General features: G+C 42.3%; 1 protein-coding gene across 1 annotated transcript; it reads right to left on the bottom strand.

Annotated features, from left to right (window-relative positions):
• Positions 1-1,480: 1,480 nt before the first annotated feature.
• On the bottom strand, positions 1,481-14,900 carry LOC117826807 (protein NLRC3-like). Its single transcript, XM_034703159.1, has 11 exons — positions 14,840-14,900; positions 8,563-8,653; positions 8,228-8,344; positions 7,978-8,097; positions 7,801-7,873; positions 7,052-7,259; positions 4,990-6,778; positions 4,722-4,895; positions 3,381-3,554; positions 2,562-2,608; positions 1,481-2,437 (listed from the first exon to the last, which is right to left on the bottom strand). The coding sequence occupies exons 2-11, from the start codon at positions 8,637-8,639 to the stop codon at positions 1,905-1,907; spliced, it is 3,312 nt and encodes a 1,103-aa protein (XP_034559050.1). The 5' UTR covers positions 8,640-8,653; positions 14,840-14,900; the 3' UTR covers positions 1,481-1,904.
• Positions 14,901-20,029: the final 5,129 nt, after the last annotated feature.

Genomic DNA, 20,029 nt, shown 5'->3' with positions numbered 1-20,029 from the left:
TTCAAGCAGGTGAGTCCATGCAACTCCACGTTTGTTTAAATTTGACTTTTTAAAAATATCATTATTTTAATTTAAAACAATCTTTTATTCTGATCTTCTAATCTCTAATAAAGTTTTCAAGTCAAAGCAAAGTCCTTTATTTGAGCTTTATATCCAAACCTCAAAAAAGCACCCACCCCTCCTCTCCCTGTAGATGGTTTCACCCAAAAGATGCTGCATGAGATCATTTCAGGTAAACACACAATAGACAGGTAGGTGTGTCATCTGTTGCTGGAATGTTTCTAAGAGCACCAACCCTTTTTAAAAACAAGTTTGGATTTATTTATGAGTTGAACATAATTCTGCACTGGTTAAAGTTTGTATCCATCCCTCATTCAAGTGGTTTAAGATTAGATAAGATAGACTTTATTGATCCCTCATTGGGGACATTTTTTTTGTTCCAGCAGTTTTCAACAAGAGACAGGAGAGCACGACAATTTACTTACAAGTTAAAATAGAACAATTAAAGGTGAAACAATGAGAACAATATAAAATGAAATCTAATAGATATTAACACTTTCTACTTGCTAGTTATTGCACAGGGAAAACTGCACCATGTTGCTAAAAACACACAGTGATAAGAGATGTTTAGAGTATCTGCACAGCTACTTCTGAATGAGTTAGGATTCAGTGCTGCTGTTCAACAGTCTGACTGCAGACGGGATGATTGACCTGTGGTGGCGCTCCTTCTTGCAGGGTGGGTGTCTCAGTCTGCTGCTGAAGGAGCTGCTCAGAGAACCTGTTCTCTCTTGATAAGGCAGGTTGTGACATGCTATAACGTAGCTTCCTCTTTAATGTTTCTAAGGAGAGTTCAGAGCTGCGTGAGTGTTATGACAGTGAGAGTGCTGACAGGTATCACTATCACAATATCAGAGGTGAAGGTTATTAAAACACTAAAGTCTACCTGATGATCTCAGGTCAGGATGCAGAGAGAGTCTCTTCATTTATTCTATTATTATATTACAAAACTTCAAGTATTGAGTACTTCCTGTTAACCTGGGTGATAGGGGGCGGGGTTAAACAATAAGATATGATCTTTCCTTTCTCTGATGTAATGTCTATGGACTGCACTTATCTAATAAAGTAGTGGACACAGACAGCCTCTTAACAACACAGTAAGGTGAGTTCACTCTTAAACTTCCTAGTCACAGGTAGTTCTTCAAATCAGCCTCTAGGTGGCAGTACGTGAACACAAAGAATCACACATCATTTGCCCCACTATCTGCTCCATCTAGAGGTCGAATTCAGTTTTGCACCTGATTATGACTGAGATGAGCTGCCACATCTCCACTCTGTGCTGTACAGAGCTGAGCTGTGGGCTCTCATCCTGTAGGTATACTGTAGGTATACTGTCTAATCTCTGATGGACTGATGCTGTTTGGTTAGAGGTAAGTACAGCTGTAAACATCTGGTTATATGCTGTCAGCACACCACACAACAGTGTCGTCCAAATAAGTGTTTTTATTTCCATCAAACAAAAATCATTAGTCAAAGTACATCACCAGATCCCTGCTGCTCTCCTCTCAGCTTCTGTCTGATTTGGATGTTTGTGTGCAAACCACCCTGCAGTCTCATGAGGACATGGCTTCATCAGTTTAAACACAGGGGGGAAAATCTCTGCAGGTGAAGAACAGTTTAATGGATCTGATTCAGACTGTTCTCACAAACTTTCTTTGATTACATTGAAGAAGAAAAAAGGATGAATGAGGCTTGATGTTTTTCACAATAGAGATGTGAATAACTAAAGTTCAGTCTGACACTTTTCCGTGGAGTCATGCTCTTTGATAACAGACGTTCATGCTGATGTGACAGAAACAGTCAAATACTCAGTTTGTGTTTGTGTAGAGAGGAGGAGACTCTCCGTCCTACACAGAACACAGACGCACTGAGGAACCAGGCCACAACCTAAACCCAGGATACAGAGGTTCAGTGAAGGTGGTCCTGAAGGTGTGGAGGTGGATCAGAGAGTCAGAGGAGACTCTGTAGAAGGACAGAGTGCCAGCAGGACAGTCCACATACACTGCTACTCTGTGAGAGTCAGAGGACGAGGAGAGAGGGAGGGCTGTTTCTCTCTTATTGTGACGGACAGAGTAACCTTTGTGAGAACATTTAAGACTCCAGGACTGATCATTAAATCCAAACACACAGTCTTTACTGTTTCCTTTCCTGCTGATTCCTCTGTAACTCACTGATATATGAACCCGTCCTCTCCACTTGACCTCCCAGTAACAGCGACCAGTCAGACCATCTCTACACAGCAGCTGAGTCCAGTAGTCAAATCTGTCTGGATGATCAGGATATGGCTGATCCTCTATCACATATGTCACCTCCCTGTTGTCTTCAGACAGTCTGAGGTATCTGTTTGCTGTGTTTGAGTCCAGAGTGAGTTCACAGACATCTGATGGAGAGACAAAGACACAACACAGCAGCAGTTTATCATCAGACACACCTGAAGGCTTTATTCTTTGTTAGCTGACAGTCTGCTGTTTGGTCCTCATGAGTCAAACTGATTCCACACTTACACTTCTTCACTCCAGGTTTTAACCACTGCTCTCCACCATGGTCCACCCTGGAGGAAGAAACACAGTCAGAGTGATGTTCAGTCCAACATGAGTCCTACCTGCTGTTCAACATGAAGCAGTGTTCCTCAGTTTGTCCCTGTGACAGAGAAACAGGCTGAAACTCCTCTGAGCCAGCTGTCTCCATCACTCTGTCTCTTTTTCTGACAGTGTTGAGATACTCAGAGAAAAAGAAGAAGTCAGAGATTCAAAAAGCAAAGGCAAAGGTTGGAGATTTGAATTTGGATTTGGTTTCATAATTAAACTACACATTAAATCAGTGATGATCTTTAACTCGTCATAGTCTCGTTTTCATCATGAAAAAATGAGTCGTTGACGAACATTTATCGTCATCATTTTGTTAACGAAATGAACACTGGTTAACACATAGGATAGTGTGTTACATGATGACATGTTTAAAGACAATAAATGAAATATCAGAGAACATCTAAGGAGATATATGGTGTCAACAATGAAGAGAGTCCTCATGTATCTAAATCTACAACCTTTACTCATGATGCTGAAAGAAAAGACGATTCAGTCTGCGTCATGATTCTCTCTAAACGTAGAAACTGTCAGATTTCACTTTAAGAAGACAGGACAGCTGTCGTTCACCTGATCAGTCAGCTGATAATGAAAGCTTATCAGTTTATTGACATTTAGTGAGTGAGTGCCTGATTCAGTCCCAATCACTCCTCTCAAAGGAATAATCAAAGTAAGATGCTTTTAATGTGAAATGTTTTCTTTTACACATTCAGTGTTTGAGCTCTTGTCATGTTATACCTCAGTGTATCCAGTCTGCTGTCTGGATCCTTCAGTCCAGCAGAGAGCTGCTCGACACCTGAGTCTCCTGGATGGTTGTAGCTCAGGTCCAGCTCTCTAAGGTGGGAGGGGCTGGAGCTCAGAGCGAATGCCAGAGAAGCACAGCCGTCCTCTGTGATCAGACACCCTGACAATCTGGAGAGAATAAAAAAAACTTCAGGTCTACTGATTATAATTATAATCATGCGTATTATTTTTGAGCAAAGTCAACAGAAAATCTGACCTGAGGGTTTCCAGTTTCCAGTGTTGACTTTTGAATCCAGCAGACAGCAGATCCACTCCTGAATCCTGTAGGTCATTATTGCTCAGGTCCAGCTCTCTAAGGTGGGAGGGGCTGGAGCTCAGAGCTGAAGCCAGAGAAGCGCAGCCTTCCTCGGTGATCAGACACCCTGACAGTCTGGAGAGAGAGAAAATCTAAACTAAGCAAAAGTCTGCTGATTATAATTATACTTGTAAATATTACTGTCCAGCAGCATCAATAGAAAACCTGACCTGAGAGTTTCCAGTTTCCAGTGTTGACTTTTGAATCCAGCAGACAGCATATTCACTCCTAAATCCTTTAGGTCATTATTGCTCAGGTCCAGCTCTCTAAGGTGGGAGGGGTTAGAGCTCAGAACTGAGGCCAGAGAAGCGCAGCCTTCCTCTGTGATCAGACACCCTGACAGTCTGGAGAGAGAATACAAATAGATAAATAAGCAACAGTCTGCTGATTATGATTGTATTCATACATATTACTGTCCAGTAGCATCAATAGAAAACCTGACCTAAGAGTTTCCAGTTTCCAGTGTTGACTATTGAATCCAGCAGAAAGAAGATTCATTCCTGAATCCTTCAGGTTGTTGTTACTCAGGTCCAGCTCTCTAAGGTGGAAATGGTTGGAGCTCAGAGTAGATGCCAGAGAAGCGCAGCCTTTCTCTGTGATCAGACACCCTGTCAGACTGGAGTTGAAAAACAGTAAAATTGAGCAAAAGTCTATCAATTCTAAATATACTGAAATATTTCTGTCCAGTAGAACAAACCGAAAACCTGACCTGAGAGTTTCCAGTTTGCAGTGAGGACTTCCCAATCCATCAGACAAAATCTTTACTCCTGAATCCTTCAGGTTGTTGTTACTCAGGTCCAGCTCTCTAAGGTGGAAATGGTTGGAGCTCAGAGTAGAGGCCAAAGAAGCGTAGCCTTTCTCTGTGATCAGACACCCTGACAGACTGGAGTAAGAAAAAAACAGCAAAAATAAAGAAAGTCTGCTGATTATAGTTATACTCTTACATATTGCTGACCAACAGAGTCAACAGAAAATCTGACCTGAGAGTTTCCAGTTTACAGTGAGGATTTCCCAATCCATCAGACAGAATCTTCACTCCTGAATCCTTCAGGTTGTTGTTACTCAGGTCCAGCTCTCTCAGACTGGAGGACTGGGAGCTGAGGACTGAGGACAGAGCTTCACAGCTTCTCTCTGACAGGTTACATCCACTCAGCCTGCAGAAGAAAATGCAAGAAAACCAAACAAATGTTTTCACAGTTGTCATGAGCAGAATTAATTATATATAAAATGTCTCACTCATGAACTCACACAGCTTTGTTGGAGGCTTTGATCACTGGCAGCAGCCTCAGAAGAGCCTCCTCTGAAGCAGAGTATTTCTTCAGGTCAAACACGTCCAAATCTTTCTCTGAGGACAGTAAGACGAAGACCAGAGCTGACCACTGACCAGGAGACAGTTTCTCTGTGGAGAGACGTCCTGATCTCAGGGACTCCTGGATCTCCTCCACTAGAGAACGATCATTCAGTTCATTCAGACAGTGGAACAGGTTGATGCTTCTCTCTGCAGACAGATCCTCACTGATCTTCTTCTTGATGTACTGGACTGTTCCCTGATTGGTCTGTTTGCTACTTCCTGTTTGTGTCAGCAGACCTCTCAGGAGAGTCTGATTGGTCTGCAGTGAAAGACCCAGGAGGAAGCGCAGGAACAAGTCCAGGTGTCCGTTTGGACTCTGTAAGGCCTGGTCCACAGCACTCTGATGGAGACCTTTCAGTTCAGGTTTGTCTCCAAAGATTCTAGAGGTCATGGACGTTGGTTGTTCTTCTTCCATCAGGTTGAGTCCAGACTTGGTGAAGGTCAGATGGACATGAAGAGCAGCCAGAAACTCCTGAACGCTCAGGTGGATGAAGCAGAACACCTGGTCCTGGTACAGTCCTCTCTCCTCTCTGAAGATCTGTGTGAACACTCCTGAGTACACTGAGGCTTCCTTGATCTTGATGCCACACTCTGTCAGGTCGGACTCATAGAAGATCAGGTTTCCTTTCTGCAGCTGATCAAAAGCCAGTTTTCCCAGAGACTTGATCATCTTCCTGCTCTCTGGACTCCAGAGTGGATCAGTCTCAGATCCTCCATCGTACTTGATGCTCTTCAGTTTGGACTGGACCACCAGGAAGTGGATGTACATCTGACTAAGGGTCCTGGGCAGCTCTCCTCCCTCTCTGGTCTTCAGCACATCCTCCAGAACTGTAGCAGTGATCCAGCAGAAGACCGGGATGTGGCACATGATGTGGAGGCTTCGGGAGGTCTTGATGTGGGAGATGATTCTGTTTGCCTGCTCCTGGTCTCTGAATCTCTTCCTGAAGTACTCCTCCTTCTGAGGGTCAGTGAACCCTCTGACCTCTGTCACCATGTCAACACACTCAGGAGGGATCTGATTGGCTGCTGCAGGTCGTGTGGTGATCCAGAGGCGAGCAGAGGGGAGCAGGTTCCCTCTGATGAGGTTTGTCAGGAGCACATCCACTGAGGTGGACTCTGTAACATCAGTCAGGATCTGATTCTTGTGGAAGTCCAGAGGAAGTCGACACTCATCCAGACCGTCAAAGATGAACACAACCTGGAACTCTTCAAACCTGCAGAGTCCTGCTTCTCTGGTCTGAGTAAAGAAGTGATGAACAAGTTCCACCAAGCTGAACTTTCTCTCTCTCAGCACATTCAGCTCTCTGAAAGTGAAGGGGAATGTGAACTGGATGTCCTGGTGGTCTTTGTCTTCAGCCCAGTCCAGAGTGAACTTCTGTGTTAAGACTGTTTTCCCGATGCCAGCCACTCCCTTTGTCAGCACTGCTCTGATTGGTTGATCTCTTCCAGGTGAGCCTTTAAAGATGTCTTCTTGTCTGATGGTGGTCTCTGGTCTGTGTGGGGTCCTGGATGCTGCTTCAATCTGTCTGACCTCATGTTCATCATTGACCTCTCCAGTCCCTCCCTCTGTGATGTAGAGCTCTGTGTAGATCTGGTTCAGGAGGGTTGGGTTTCCTGCTTTAGCGATCCCCTCAAACACACACTGGAACTTCTCCTTCAGGTCAGACTTCAGTTTACGTCTGCACTCTGCAGCAACAGTTCCTGAAAGAACCAAAGAGAAATGTGATGAATGATCTGAAGCTACAATCAGTCTGATGAATTTACACTTTCAGACATCAGGATGGATTTGATTTTCCTCCTCTCTGAAATCTCTTCATCAGCTGTGAACAGTTTCTCACAGCTCATAGATGTGATCCAAATGTGTGCATCATATTAACAGCAGAGTTTGAAATGTAAACCTCTCCCATGTTGTCTCCATTTCCTCTCTCCATCATGTTCAATGTGTTCAAATCCTCTTACTGCTCTGCAGACAGTCAGCCAGCTCCTCCTGCTTCATTCTCCTCAGGAAGTGCAGAGTGATCTCCAGAAAGACCTCTCTGCTCCTCCTCTGCTCTTCATCCTCATCCTCCCTCTGACTCTCTGAGCATTCTGGGTAATCTGGACTCAGAACTCTGTGGATCTTCTTCAGCTCTGTCTTTACAAAACGGATGATGTTCTCCTGGAGCAGCTGGAGGAGAACAAAACAGAACATCAGATCATCTGTGACAGACAGAGAGCCTGCTGGTCTGCAGAGTCCAGCATGGAGACTGGATCACAATGCTGCTTCAGGACTTAGTCTGTGGATGGTCCTGTCTTCTACAAGTCAAGTTTCTCTGAAATGAACTTCCTGTTGGAGAAATCTCCTGGTGTGCTTTCATCCAGAAAAAGTCTGCAGTGACTTTAGACCTGATGTGTTTATTAGAATGAAGCTGAAAGCAGCAGCTGTCATTAACATGAAGCAAAGTGTTTCTGTTGTTTAGACCTCAAACTGGACTCACTTTGGGAACTCTGCTGCCAAAGTCTGAGTCTGTGTGAGAGCAGCATGACCTCTGACCTCTGACTGTGTGCAGCTCAGAAATGTAAGGCTTCATTCAATCAGTCAAACACTGAGTGTGAAGAGAATTCAGGCAGAGATGATGTTTGCAGTGTGATCAGGAAACAGAAACATCCAAACAGAATGAGTGTGTGCTCTGATTCTCAGGAGGAGCTGTGTTTGTACATTTACTCACCATCAATATGGAGTCCAGCTGTGTTTGATGCTGCTGGGCAGACTGACCAATGGGAGCCTCTGATCTCTGAACTCTGAGGAACAAATATAATATCATGTACTTTATGTAATGACACACAGTGTTACATCTGATAGAGTCTGTCTTATGGATCCTCCTCCAAACACAGGACAGTCTTACCTTTCATCATCACAAATCTCTCCAGCTTTGAAATGAATCAGTCTGTCCATAGAGTCGTCACTCTTTAAGGACACACAGCTGGGTCCAGGTCCAGGAGAGTCTGGTCTCTGATGTAGAACTCTAACAGAATCACAAACACTGATGAACAAACATGAACTCTGAAAATCTTCCAGGTTTGAGTGCTGCTGACATTTACTACAAACTTTTTTAATGCTTTAATTCTGATAAGAACTCTGAGATCAATTATTACCTTAGATGATCAGACTGACGTCCATCTTTGAAATGAATAAGTCTGTCCATAGAGTCGTCACTCTTATAAGACACACAGCTGGGTCCAGGTGAGTCTGGTCCATTCTTCTGCTTTGGGCTGCAACACACACACACACACACACACACACACACACACACACACACACACACACACACACACACACACACACACACACACACACACACACACACACACACACACACACACACACACACACACACACAGCTGTGAGAATGAATAATGACTCTGCAGTGGTTCAATGCTGATCTCTGACATGGAGAAGAGTCATGGACAGGTAGAGATCCTCATCTTACCTCTGAGCTTCATGTTCCCCACACAGAGTGGTTTTAGAGGGAGGAGCTCCCTCCTCTCTGTCCTCACACTGATCCATTGCAGAGCGCCCACCTACACACAAACACAACAACATGCTCATTCATTACAACAGGACTGAGTCTGGTCCTGCTGGAGGTTTCTGCCTGTTAAAGGAAGTTTGTCCTTGTCCACTTCTTCTCAACAATCAGGAATAGAACCTGTCTCCACCATGCCACCTATTATAGGTCCAATCAATCATTACAATAGATTATGTTTGTTGGTATATGTGTACTAATGTCTATGTGTGTGTATATTATAAGTTATCATCATAATTATTATTATTATTATTATTATTATTATTATTATTATTATTATTATTATATGTATTTATTTATTTATTATTATCATTATTTTTACTTTATTATTTAATTTGTATTTAATTTCAATTTTAGCTTTTATTTTATGATGAATAGTATCTTTGTATTATTATTATTATTATTATTATTATTATTATTAATATTATTATTATTATTATTATTATTATTAATATTGCTCACCGGTAAAATGCCTCATTATTAAATTATTTATTACTTTAAGGGAAAAAAGAAACCATGCAACTCTTTTCAAACCCCGTGTTCATTAATGATCAGCCTCATATGAAACTTTATTAACCTGACAGGAAATATAACAAGTGTTTTTACTAACAGAATATATATTAATGATCAGTTACTCCTCCTGTTAGTTTCCCCGTTTGTTCTCGTTTTCTTCATGAAGAGAAGTCTGACAGTAAAGTTTGTCTATCTATGATATTAGACTCTATTACTCTATTTCATTAGACAGTGACTCTGACAAAAACAATCAGATATAACATAATCCACCCTCTGTTATATTGAATTTATGATTTTATGTTTAAAACTCACATCAAACACTTTTTAATCTCAGCTCATCAAAAACAGACTGTTTAGAAACCAACGTGTGTTTATGGTCTGTCTCAGGGCACCCTTAGTGACTGTTTTAAGGTCTGTCTCAGGGCACCCTTAGTGACTGTTTTAAGGTCTGTTTCAGGGCACCCTTAGTGACTGTTTTAAGGTCTGTTTCAGGGCACCCTTAGTGACTGTTTTAAGGTCTGTTTCAGGGCACCCTTACTGACTGTTTTAAGGTCTGTTTCAGGGCACCCTTAGAGACTGTTTTAAGGTCTGTTTCAGGGCACCCTTAGTGACTGTTTCAAGGTCTGTCTCAGGGCACCCTTAGAGACTGTTTTAAGGTCTGTTTCAGGGCACCCTTAGAGACTGTTTTAAGGTCTGTTTCAGGGAACCCTTAGTGACTGTTTTAAGGTCTGTTTCAGGGCACCCTTAGAGACTGTTTTAAGGTCTGTTTCAGGGCACCCTTAGAGACTGTTTTAAGGTCTGTTTCAGGGCACCCTTAGTGACTGTTTTAAGGTCTGTTTCAGGGCACCCTTAGTGACTGTTTTAAGGTCTGTTTCAGGGCACCCTTAGTGACTGTTTTAAGGTCTGTTTCAGGGCACCCTTACTGACTGTTTTAAGGTCTGTTTCAGGGCACCCTTAGAGACTGTTTTAAGGTCTGTTTCAGGGCACCCTTAGTGACTGTTTTAAGGTCTGTTTCAGGGCACCCTTAGAGACTGTTTTAAGGTCTGTTTCAGGGAACCCTTAGTGACTGTTTTAAGGTCTGTTTCAGGGCACCCTTAGAGACTGTTTTAAGGTCTGTTTCAGGGCACCCTTAGAGACTGTTTTAAGGTCTGTTTCAGGGCACCCTTAGTGACGGTTTTAAGGTCTGTTTCAGGGCACCCTTAGAGACTGTTTTAAGGTCTGTTTCAGGGCACCCTTAGTGACTGTTTTAAGGTCTGTTTCAGGGCACCCTTAGTCACTGTTTTAAGGTCTGTTTCAGGGCACCCTTAGAGACTGTTTTAAGGTCTGTTTCAGGGCACCCTTAGAGACTGTTTTAAGGTCTGTTTCAGGGCACCCTTAGTGACTGTTTTAAGGTCTGTTTCAGGCCACCCTTAGAGACTGTTTTAAGGTCTGTTTCAGGGCACCCTTATAGACTGTTTTAAGGTCTGTTTCAGGGCACCCTTAGTGACTGTTTTAAGGTCTGTTTCAGGGCACCCTTAGTCACTGTTTTAAGGTCTGTTTCAGGGCACCCTTAGTGACTGTTTTATGGTCTGTTTCAGGACACCCTTAGAGACTGTTTTAAGGTCTGTTTCAGGGCACCCTTAGAGACTGTTTTAAGGTCTGTTTCAGGGCACCCTTAGAGACTGTTTTAAGGTCTGTTTCAGGGCACCCTTAGTGACTGTTTTAAGGTCTGTTTCAGGGCACCCTTAGTGACTGTTTTAAGGTCTGTTTCAGGGCACCCTTAGTGACTGTTTTAAGGTCTGTCTCAGGGCACCCTTAGAGACTGTTTTAAGGTCTGTTTCAGGGCACCCTTAGAGACTGTTTTAAGGTCTGTTTCAGGGCACCCTTAGTGACTGTTTTATGGTCTGTTTCAGGGCACCCTTAGTGACTGTTTTAAGGTCTGTTTCAGGGCACCCTTAGAGACTGTTTTAAGGTCTGTTTCAGGGCACCCTTAGAGACTGTTTTAAGGTCTGTTTCAGGGCACCCTTAGAGACTGTTTTAAGGTCTGTTTCAGGGCACCCTTAGTGACTGTTTTAAGGTCTGTTTCAGGGCACCCTTAGTGACTGTTTTATGGTCTGTTTCAGGGCACCCTTAGTGACTGTTTTAAGGTCTGTCTCAGGGCACCCTTAGAGACTGTTTTAAGGTCTGTTTCAGGGCACCCTTAGAGACTGTTTTAAGGTCTGTTTCAGGGCACCCTTAGTGACTGTTTTAAGGTCTGTTTCAGGGCACCCTTAGTGACTGTTTTAAGGTCTGTTTCAGGGCACCCTTAGAGACTGTTTTAAGGTCTGTTTCAGGGCACCCTTTGTGACTGTTTTAAGGTCTGTTTCAGGGCACCCTTAGTGACTGTTTTAAGGTCTGTTTCAGGACACCATTAGTGACTGTTTTAAGGTCTGTTTCAGGGCACCCTTAGTGACTGTTTTAAGGTCTGTTTCAGGGCACCCTTAGTGACTGTTTTAAGGTCCGTTTCAGGGCACCCTTAGTGACTGTTTTAAGGTCTGTTTCAGGGCACCCTAAGTGACTGTTTTAAGGTCTGTTTCAGGGCACCCTTAGTGACTGTTTTAAGGTCTGTCTCAGGGCACCCTTAGAGACTGTTTTAAGGTCCGTCTTTTCTCTGTTTTTAAACTCAGCTGATGGTAAGTTTCGGTTCAGTCCGAGCCTCTGCAGCGTCCAATCAGTGAGTGATATTCGATAAGGGGGCGAGTTTGTCAGAGAAAAGACTTCACCAAAGTCTGCTCTCGTGTTTCCTCGATTATCCCTCCTCCGATCAGTCTCCTCTCTCCTCGCTCCTCGCTCCTCTCTCCTCTCTCCTCTCTCCTCGCTCCTCTCTCCTCTCTCCTCTCTCCTCTCTCCTCTCTCCTCCAGCAGCGTTTAGAGCTTTGCGACACAAGTTAAAATGGCGCGTCAGTAAGTACTTTCGGTTTGGCCGAGGAGCGAGGAGACTGCAGTTTACAGCTTTGAGATGAACCCCTTGGCTCAACCCCAGCTCCTACGAGCTGCGTCATGACGCACAGAGAGTTTATTTTTGATAGTTTGCACCAGGAAGTCAGCTGGATATAAACTGTGACATTAGTGTCACATGTATCATGAATCAACAGAACAGAGCAGCTCTGAACTTTAGACTGAAACACCTGAACACCTGTAAATCATGGATGTAGTCTCAGTGGAGTCACTCATTGCTTCCTGTAGTTCCTGTTGACTCTAACTAACTTCCTACCAGGATGAAAAGAGTTCAAACTGACCTGCCAACACTCCTGATCAGGGCTGCAGTCTCCCACTGGACTCCTGATTTGTAATTTCTCCCAGTGATCTCCTTATTTCATGTTGATACATCAAATAAGTTCCTCAACTTCAATGAGGAAACTGCATCATGCCCATTCAAGCAGGTGAGTCCATGCAACTCCACGTTTGTTTAAATTTGACTTTTTAAAAATATCATTATTTTAATTGAATACAATCTTTTATTCTGATCCTCTAATCTCTAATAAAGTTTTCAAGTCAAAGCAAAGTCCTTTATTTGAGCTTTATATCCAAACCTCATAAAAGCACCCACCCCTCCTCTCCCTGTAGATGGTTTCACCCAAAAGATGCTGCATGAGATCATTTCAGGTAAACACACACACACAGACACAGACACACACACTCACGTGAGGCACATGAGTGTGTCATCTGTTGCTGGAATGTTCATAAGAGCACCAACCCTTTTTAAAAACAAGTTTGGATTTATTTATGAGTTGAACATAATTCTGCACTGGTTAAAGTTTGTATCCATCCCTCATTCAAGTGGTTTAAGATTAGATAAGATAGACTTTATTGATCATTGAACATTGAATTAGCAAAGCTTAAGTTATTGCTATGAACATTTAAAAAAATGAAAAATATGTTGCATTAATTTCTTATTGCTCAATCTGCAGCTTATCTAATGAATGAGCTTTACTCATTTCTTATGAAAATATTTTTCTACAGGCCAACAACATTAGCAAAAAAAATCTGCAAAGAAAAACCAAAAATGCCCTGTGGTAGTGAGAAAAAGTGCAAAAAGGAAACATATTAAAGCTCAGTCTGCTGCTCTGTGATGCACACTAGTCTAAGCCAGATACTCAGCATCTCATCTTGGATGCAAGTTCATCAATGTTTGGGGTCAGGCTCTGAGCTGAGGAAATCCTCAGGATTGAGTGAAGGTGTTCATCAGTAAGACGACTCCTGTGAGATGTTTAGTTTAACTTCATCAAAGAGAACAGTTGTTCACACAGGTAGTTTGGCAGCACGGAAAATGGCTCAAGTTTTCTTACAGCATCTGGTTTTCAAAGCCCTCACTGCAGCATCTGTGTGTCCCACAGGCGCAGCTTGGTTTTAAAAGCCCTCACTGCTGCGTACATGTCTGTGATCACACGGCCCCGCCCCTGAAGCTGCAGGTTGAGCGCGTTGAGATGGCTCGTGATGTCACACAGAAACTTTGTATCGTGGAGCTCTGTAGTGTCTTTCCCTTTGCTCTCCATGAACTGACAGATCTCCTCACACCACTCGAAACACCTTTACAGCACTTTTCCTTGACTCAGCCATCGCACCTCTGTGTGATGGAGCAAGTCCCCATATTCTGAACCCAACTCCTCCATAAAGACTTGAACTGGCCCTGATTTAAACCTATGGCTCTTATGAAGTTAACTGCTCGTGTTATGGTGCTCATCACATGGTCTATTTTCAAGGCTTTGCCACACAGTGATTCCTGATGTATGATGCAGTAATAAACTGTCAGCTCACTTGCACTGTTTTCCTCCCACATCTTCTCCCGGATCCTGCCCACTAATCCACTCTCTTGCCTGCACTTTGCGGGCGCTCCATCCATCGTCAGTCCCACAGGTTTATCCAAAGGCAGCCTCATTTCATTTACACATCTGGATACCTCTTCAAAGAGATCTTTCCCCGTAGTTGTGCCATGCATTGATCTTAATCCCAAAAGTTCCTCTGTTACGCACATGCATACACTCTGCCTCCCACCTGTCTTGAACCCCCCTGTTTTCAAAGTCCACCTTTAGTTTAGCCATTTTTAGGGGGAGAGGGATATCTGAAAGTTGACTGCAGGTCAGCTTCATAAGGCTGATGATGAGCGGAGTCGGGTAACGGCTCTCGCGTGCGGGCCCTCGATTGACATGCAGTGCATTGTGGGACTTGTAGTTTTAGTGGTGCGTGCAAAATGCCGTCGGGCCAGCTCTATAAATAATTTGATATCATCTCGCGGGCCAAAGATAATGCCCCCGCGGTCCGGATTTGGCCCGCGGGCCTTGAGTTTGACACATATGGTTTAGAGCTTTGGGACGCAAGTTAAAATGGCGCGTCAGTAAGTACTTTCGGTTTGACCGAGGAGCGAGGAGACTGCAGTTTACAGCTTTGACCCCAGCTCCTACGAGCTGCGTCATGACGCACAGAGAGTTTATTTTTGATAGTTTGCACCAGGAAGTCAGCTGGATATAAACTGTGACATTAGTGTCACATGTATCATGAATCAACAGAACAGAGCAGCTCTGATCTTTAGACTGAAACACCAGAACACCTGTAAAACACGCGGGTGTAGTCTCAGTGGAGTCACTCATTGCTTCCTGTAGTTCCTGTTGACTCTAACTAACTTCCTACCAGGATGAAAAGAGTTCAAACTGACCTGCCAACACTCCCGATCAGGGCTGCAGTCTCCCACTGGACTCCTGATTTGTAGTTTCTCCCAGTGATCTCCTTATTTCATGTTGATACATCAAATAAGTTCCTCAACTTCAATGAGGAAACTGCAGCATGCCCATTCAAGCAGGTGAGTCCATGCAACTCCACGTTTGTTTAAATTTGACTTTTTAAAAATGTCATTATTTTAATTGAATACAATCTTTTATTCTGATCCTCTAATCTCTAATAAACTCTTCAAGTCAAAGCAAAGTCCTTTATTTGAGCTTTATATCCAAACCTCATAAAAGCACCCACCCCTCCTCTCCCTGTAGATGGTTTCACCCAAAATACCCTGCTTAAGAACATTTCTGGTAAACACACACACACGCTCACACACACACACGCTCCCACACACACACACACACACACACACTCACACACACACACACAAACACACACACACACTCGAGGCACATGAGTGTGTCATCTGTTGCTGGAGTGTTTATAAGAGCACCAACCCTTTTTAAAAACAAGTTTGGATTTATTTATGAGTTGAACATAATTCTGCACTGGTTAAAGTTTGTATCCATCCCTCATTCAAGTGGTTTAAGATTAGATAAGATAGACTTTATTGATCCCTCATTGGGGACATTTTTTTTGTTCCAGCAGTTTTCAACAAGAGACAGGAGAGCACGACAATTTACTTACAAGTTAAAATAGAACAATTAAAGGTGAAACAATGAGAACAATATAAAATGAAATCTAATAGATATTAACACTTTCTACTTACTAGTTATTGCACAGGGAAAACTGCACCATGTTGCTAAAAACACACAGTGATAAGAGATGTTTAGAGTATCTGCACAGCTACTTCTGAATGAGTTAGGATTCAGTGCTGCTGTTCAACAGTCTGACTGCAGACGGGATGATTGACCTGTGGTGGCGCTCCTTCTTGCAGGGTGGGTGTCTCAGTCTGCTGCTGAAGGAGCTGCTCAGAGAACCTGTTCTCTCTTGATAAGGCAGGTTGTGACATGCTATAACGTAGCTTCCTCTTTAATGTTTCTAAGGAGAGTTCAGAGCTGCGTGAGTGTTATGACAGTGAGAGTGCTGACAGGTATCACTATCACAATATCAGAGGTGAAGGTTATTAAAACACTAAAGTCTACCTGATGATCTCAGGTCAGGATGCAGAGAGAGTCTCTTCATTTATTCTATTATTAGATTACAAAACTTCAAGTATTGAGTACTTCCTGTTAACCTGGGTGATAGGGGGCGGGGTTAAACAATAAGATATGACCTTTCCTTTCTCTGATGTAATGTCTATGGACTGCACTTATCTAATAAAGTAGTGGACACAGACAGCCTCTTAACAACACAGTAAGGTGAGTACAAAACACTGACATTACATCTTACCTTCTGAGGGGGGAATTCACCAAGGATGGGTTACGGTCCCTAAAAGCACAAAGATAATATAATATATAATAATATAGAACCAGAGAGAGAGCAGCTTCTCTGAGGTAGTGCCATCCTTCCTCCATCATAAACACCAGGACACAGAGACACCTCTCCATAGTCCAGCAGATAAACACAACCAGTTACACTGTAAATATTTTATTTTTAAATATGTCATTTTATTGTAAATGAACATCCTCAAAACTCTGGTTCTATTTTCTGCCATTGTAGTTAATGAGACCGAGTGCGGCCACAAACACAGCGCCCCCTGGTGACTGGCTGTAGTAAAGGTCAGAAACTCTGTCACCTGGTCAAACTTTAAAGAATAAATACACGACCTACATATGTGTCTCATTTCTTTGTGCTGTGGTGATATGTAGTTATTATTTGACTGCTTTCTGTTCAAGGCCTCTTTTTCTGAAAGGTTCTTTTTCCTTAGTTATTAGAGGTAAAAAAAAACTGTGTTATACTTCCTGTTTGACTTTGATTGACAGCTGCTGTTCTTGCGTAGGTCAGAATCAGAATCAGCTTTATTGGCCAGGTATGCTTGAACACACAAGGAATTTGACTTTGGTAAACTGTGCTCTCTTTGTACAAGGCATAAGAATAAGACATACAAATAAAAATATAATAATAACAATAACATCAGCTATAAATACAAAAGAACAACAAATAGGCATGACTAATATGTACAGGCTAAAATAATATGATAAAGTGCAGTGGTGAGTAGCAGAGGTAGTTTTACATTAAAACAATAGTAGTTAAATAATACAACAAATAGAAATATAGAATTCTGCTTGGAGAATTGTTGCATTGTGTATTTACAGAGAGTATTGATCCAACAGGTCTGACACTGTTATGGTTTAGTGTTCATCAGAGTGACAGCCTGGGGAAGAAACTGTTCTTATGGCGGGTTGTTTTGGCGCACAGTGATCTGTAGCGCCTGCCGGAGGGGAGGAGTTTGAAGAATCTGTGTCCAGGGTGTGAGGGGTCAGCGGTGATGCTGCCTGCCCGTTTCCTGGCCCGGGACCGGTACAAGTCCTGGATGGGGGCCAGGTCCACACCGATGATTTTTTCTGCAGTCCTAGGTGTTTCAGGAATAGAAACGCTACGTTGAGTAGAAGAGCCGGGAGGATATTAAACTGTCTTTTATCTGTTCATGATTTTCACTGAACTAGAAAACAGTCATTCTGCAGTGGATCATTCTAACTGACCCGTGGGATCTAAGGGATTATTGCACACCTTTAAGTTAACTGTGTTTTGTCTGTTGACTGGTGTTTTTGAGTTGTTAGCTAGCTAGCTAGTTAATCATTAAGCTATTTACAGTCTACAGCTACAACAGGTAAGTGGAACCATGTAAACATATTTACATTCAATACAGGGTTAAAGGTGCACAAAAACACTCTGTGTCATTATCTACATGGCAGAAAATGTTAAATCAAAGTTTTGAGAATGTTCATTAAAAATAAAATAATATTTAAAAATGCAATAATCACTCAGCTATAGTAGCACGCTGCTTGGACATGCACCATGGACTGAGTAAGTGTGGTTGGGTGGTTAAATATGGGAGGAACAAGGCCTTCTCTCAGTCACAGGGAAATGTTCACTGTTTCTGTCTTTACTTGTTTCTACCAGTTTTCTTCACTTTAGATTAATTTTGCAGAATGAATATGTTTTGAAGATGTTGTGTGACCGTATTTATATTTTCTGATTGGGTTCATACTGGCTGTTCTGAAATATATCTAACAGATCAAACAGAAATTGTAAATGAAGCTAATTCATGTTGTGAGACAGTTGCAGTGAGCTGAGGAAAAAGGATGCATCGTTTCTGCATTTGCAGCTCAATTCTTCTCATGGAGGTCGTTCGGGCTGTTGCAGAGAGCGTCTGCCCCTGTCACAGTAGAGATTTTGTAACAGCACTTCAACTCAGTCCCTCAAATATTGCCCCAGTAGAATCACTTCTACTTCTTCTGCAATATCCTAGTAACCTTTAGTTTTATGTTACACAGCAACACTTCCATGACGTCCAATGAGAAGAACAGTTTTGTCTCCTAAATATCTTTGAGTAAAATAAAGACAACCACATGCTTTAAACTACAAAGCACAAAACTGAGGGGAATGCTTTCAAACAGGAGGAAGATGCACTCACACCAAACTGATAAAAGCTGGAGGCACACATGAAGAGAGTTCACGGCTTGATTTGGATTCATTCCCATAATGTCACTGCAAGAAGGCGTCTCTTTGAGGGCCGGTCAGTGAAACAAACACTGAAGCATTCAGCTGAAGGCCTCACAGGGACAAATGAGACTTCCACACTGTGGAAGTCTCATTTGTCCCTGTGAGGCCTTCAGCTGAATGGGACAAACACTGCCATCTAGTGTCCAAATGTTGGTACTACACATAAACCTGAAACTACTGAACATTTGAAAAACATTATGCAACTTTAGAAAGTCTTAATAAAGCACAGCCCACATATTTATTTTTGGTTTCAGATGCTGGTCTTCAGTATTTTATTATTATATTAATATTATTTCAGACTTTCTCAATCAGACTTTATTTGTTAAGTGCTTTTCATACATTGATATCGTAACATAAAGTGCTGTACATAAAAATAATAAAATAGAAAATATTAAAAGTACAAAAAAATAACAAACCCCCCCCCTCCCATCCCCCCAGCTCAATCCCAGCCCCAGCCTGACCCCAAAACCCACCCCACAATCCATATGTAAGGTTAAGAACATGATATATGAAAATATAATAATAATAATAAAGAAGCACAAAATTAGTGAAAAATTAAAAAGAAGTTGCTGAACTAACTGAGGAAACACTGGAGGTAAAATAAGATGTTAAAACTCAACACAGGAAATTAAACTCACCAAAATAAAATACATAAATAAGACAACAAAACACTAAAATATTAAACCTTGTTTAAAGAGGTGGACAGTCTGAAGGTCAATATTGTGCAATTACACTTGGAGAAATTGTAAAAATTAAATGTATCTTAGATTTGAGTCAGTTAACCAGGAGAGTTTTAAGCATATATTTGTGTTTAATATAAATAAAGCAGTATTATAGCAGCAGTTATATTCTGTAGGGTTGGCTGTGGTCATGGGACCCACTGAGATATCTTCCCAGAATCCCTGGCGTCGCCCCTGGGTGTCAGGTGCTTTAATTAGTGCATTAACAAGTGCATCCATCAGTCCTGTGAAGTAAAGGACAGAAGTACCTGCAAGTGACCGACAGGGGGCGCACTGAGGCAGCGAGAAACAGGCTGAGGGTGGTGACGTAATACCACTAATAGAGGCGCAGAAACATTTACAGTGCGCAATAAAAAATCATTTACTTGAAACAAATGAACAGAAAATGAATTATTGACTGGATATGTTTGGTGCAAGTTACTTCTTCTTTAGAGACAGATGGAATCAGATCAACGGTTCACCCAACACCCTCCTCAACAAATTACAATACATTCAAAACTCAGCTGCACGCCTCCCAAGAGTACCCTACTGCAGGCAAGATGGCGCCGCCACAACATCCACACCGGAAATCCATACCGGAAGTCCATACCGGAAGTTACAAAGCTAAAAACGTTGCAATAACACCCGCACCGGAAGGCCATACCGGAAGTTACAAAAATAAAAGCCTTCAAAAAAATAAAAGCCTTGAAAAACAGGAACGTGAACGCAAAATAAAAGCCTTCAAAAACACGTAGGTTTACGCGTAATTCTATGAACTTTTTTGC

This window comes from Notolabrus celidotus, chromosome 15 (genome assembly GCF_009762535.1).
Source record: "Notolabrus celidotus isolate fNotCel1 chromosome 15, fNotCel1.pri, whole genome shotgun sequence".
Classification (NCBI taxonomy): domain Eukaryota; kingdom Metazoa; phylum Chordata; class Actinopteri; order Labriformes; family Labridae; genus Notolabrus; species Notolabrus celidotus.
Note: the sequence above shows the minus strand (reverse complement) of the source record. Positions and strands in the feature narration are given on the sequence as shown.

Coding starts and splice junctions, on each gene's coding strand:
- LOC117826807 (XM_034703159.1), bottom strand. CDS start 8,639: ATGGATCAGTGTGAGGACAGAGAGGAGGGAGCTCCTCCCTCTAAAACC. Junction 7,260..7,800: donor AGCTGGACTCCATATTGATG/GTGAGTAAATGT, acceptor GTTCTCCTCCAG/CTGCTCCAGGAGAACATCAT. Junction 6,779..7,051: donor GGCTGACTGTCTGCAGAGCA/GTAAGAGGATTT, acceptor CTGTTGCTGCAG/AGTGCAGACGTAAACTGAAG.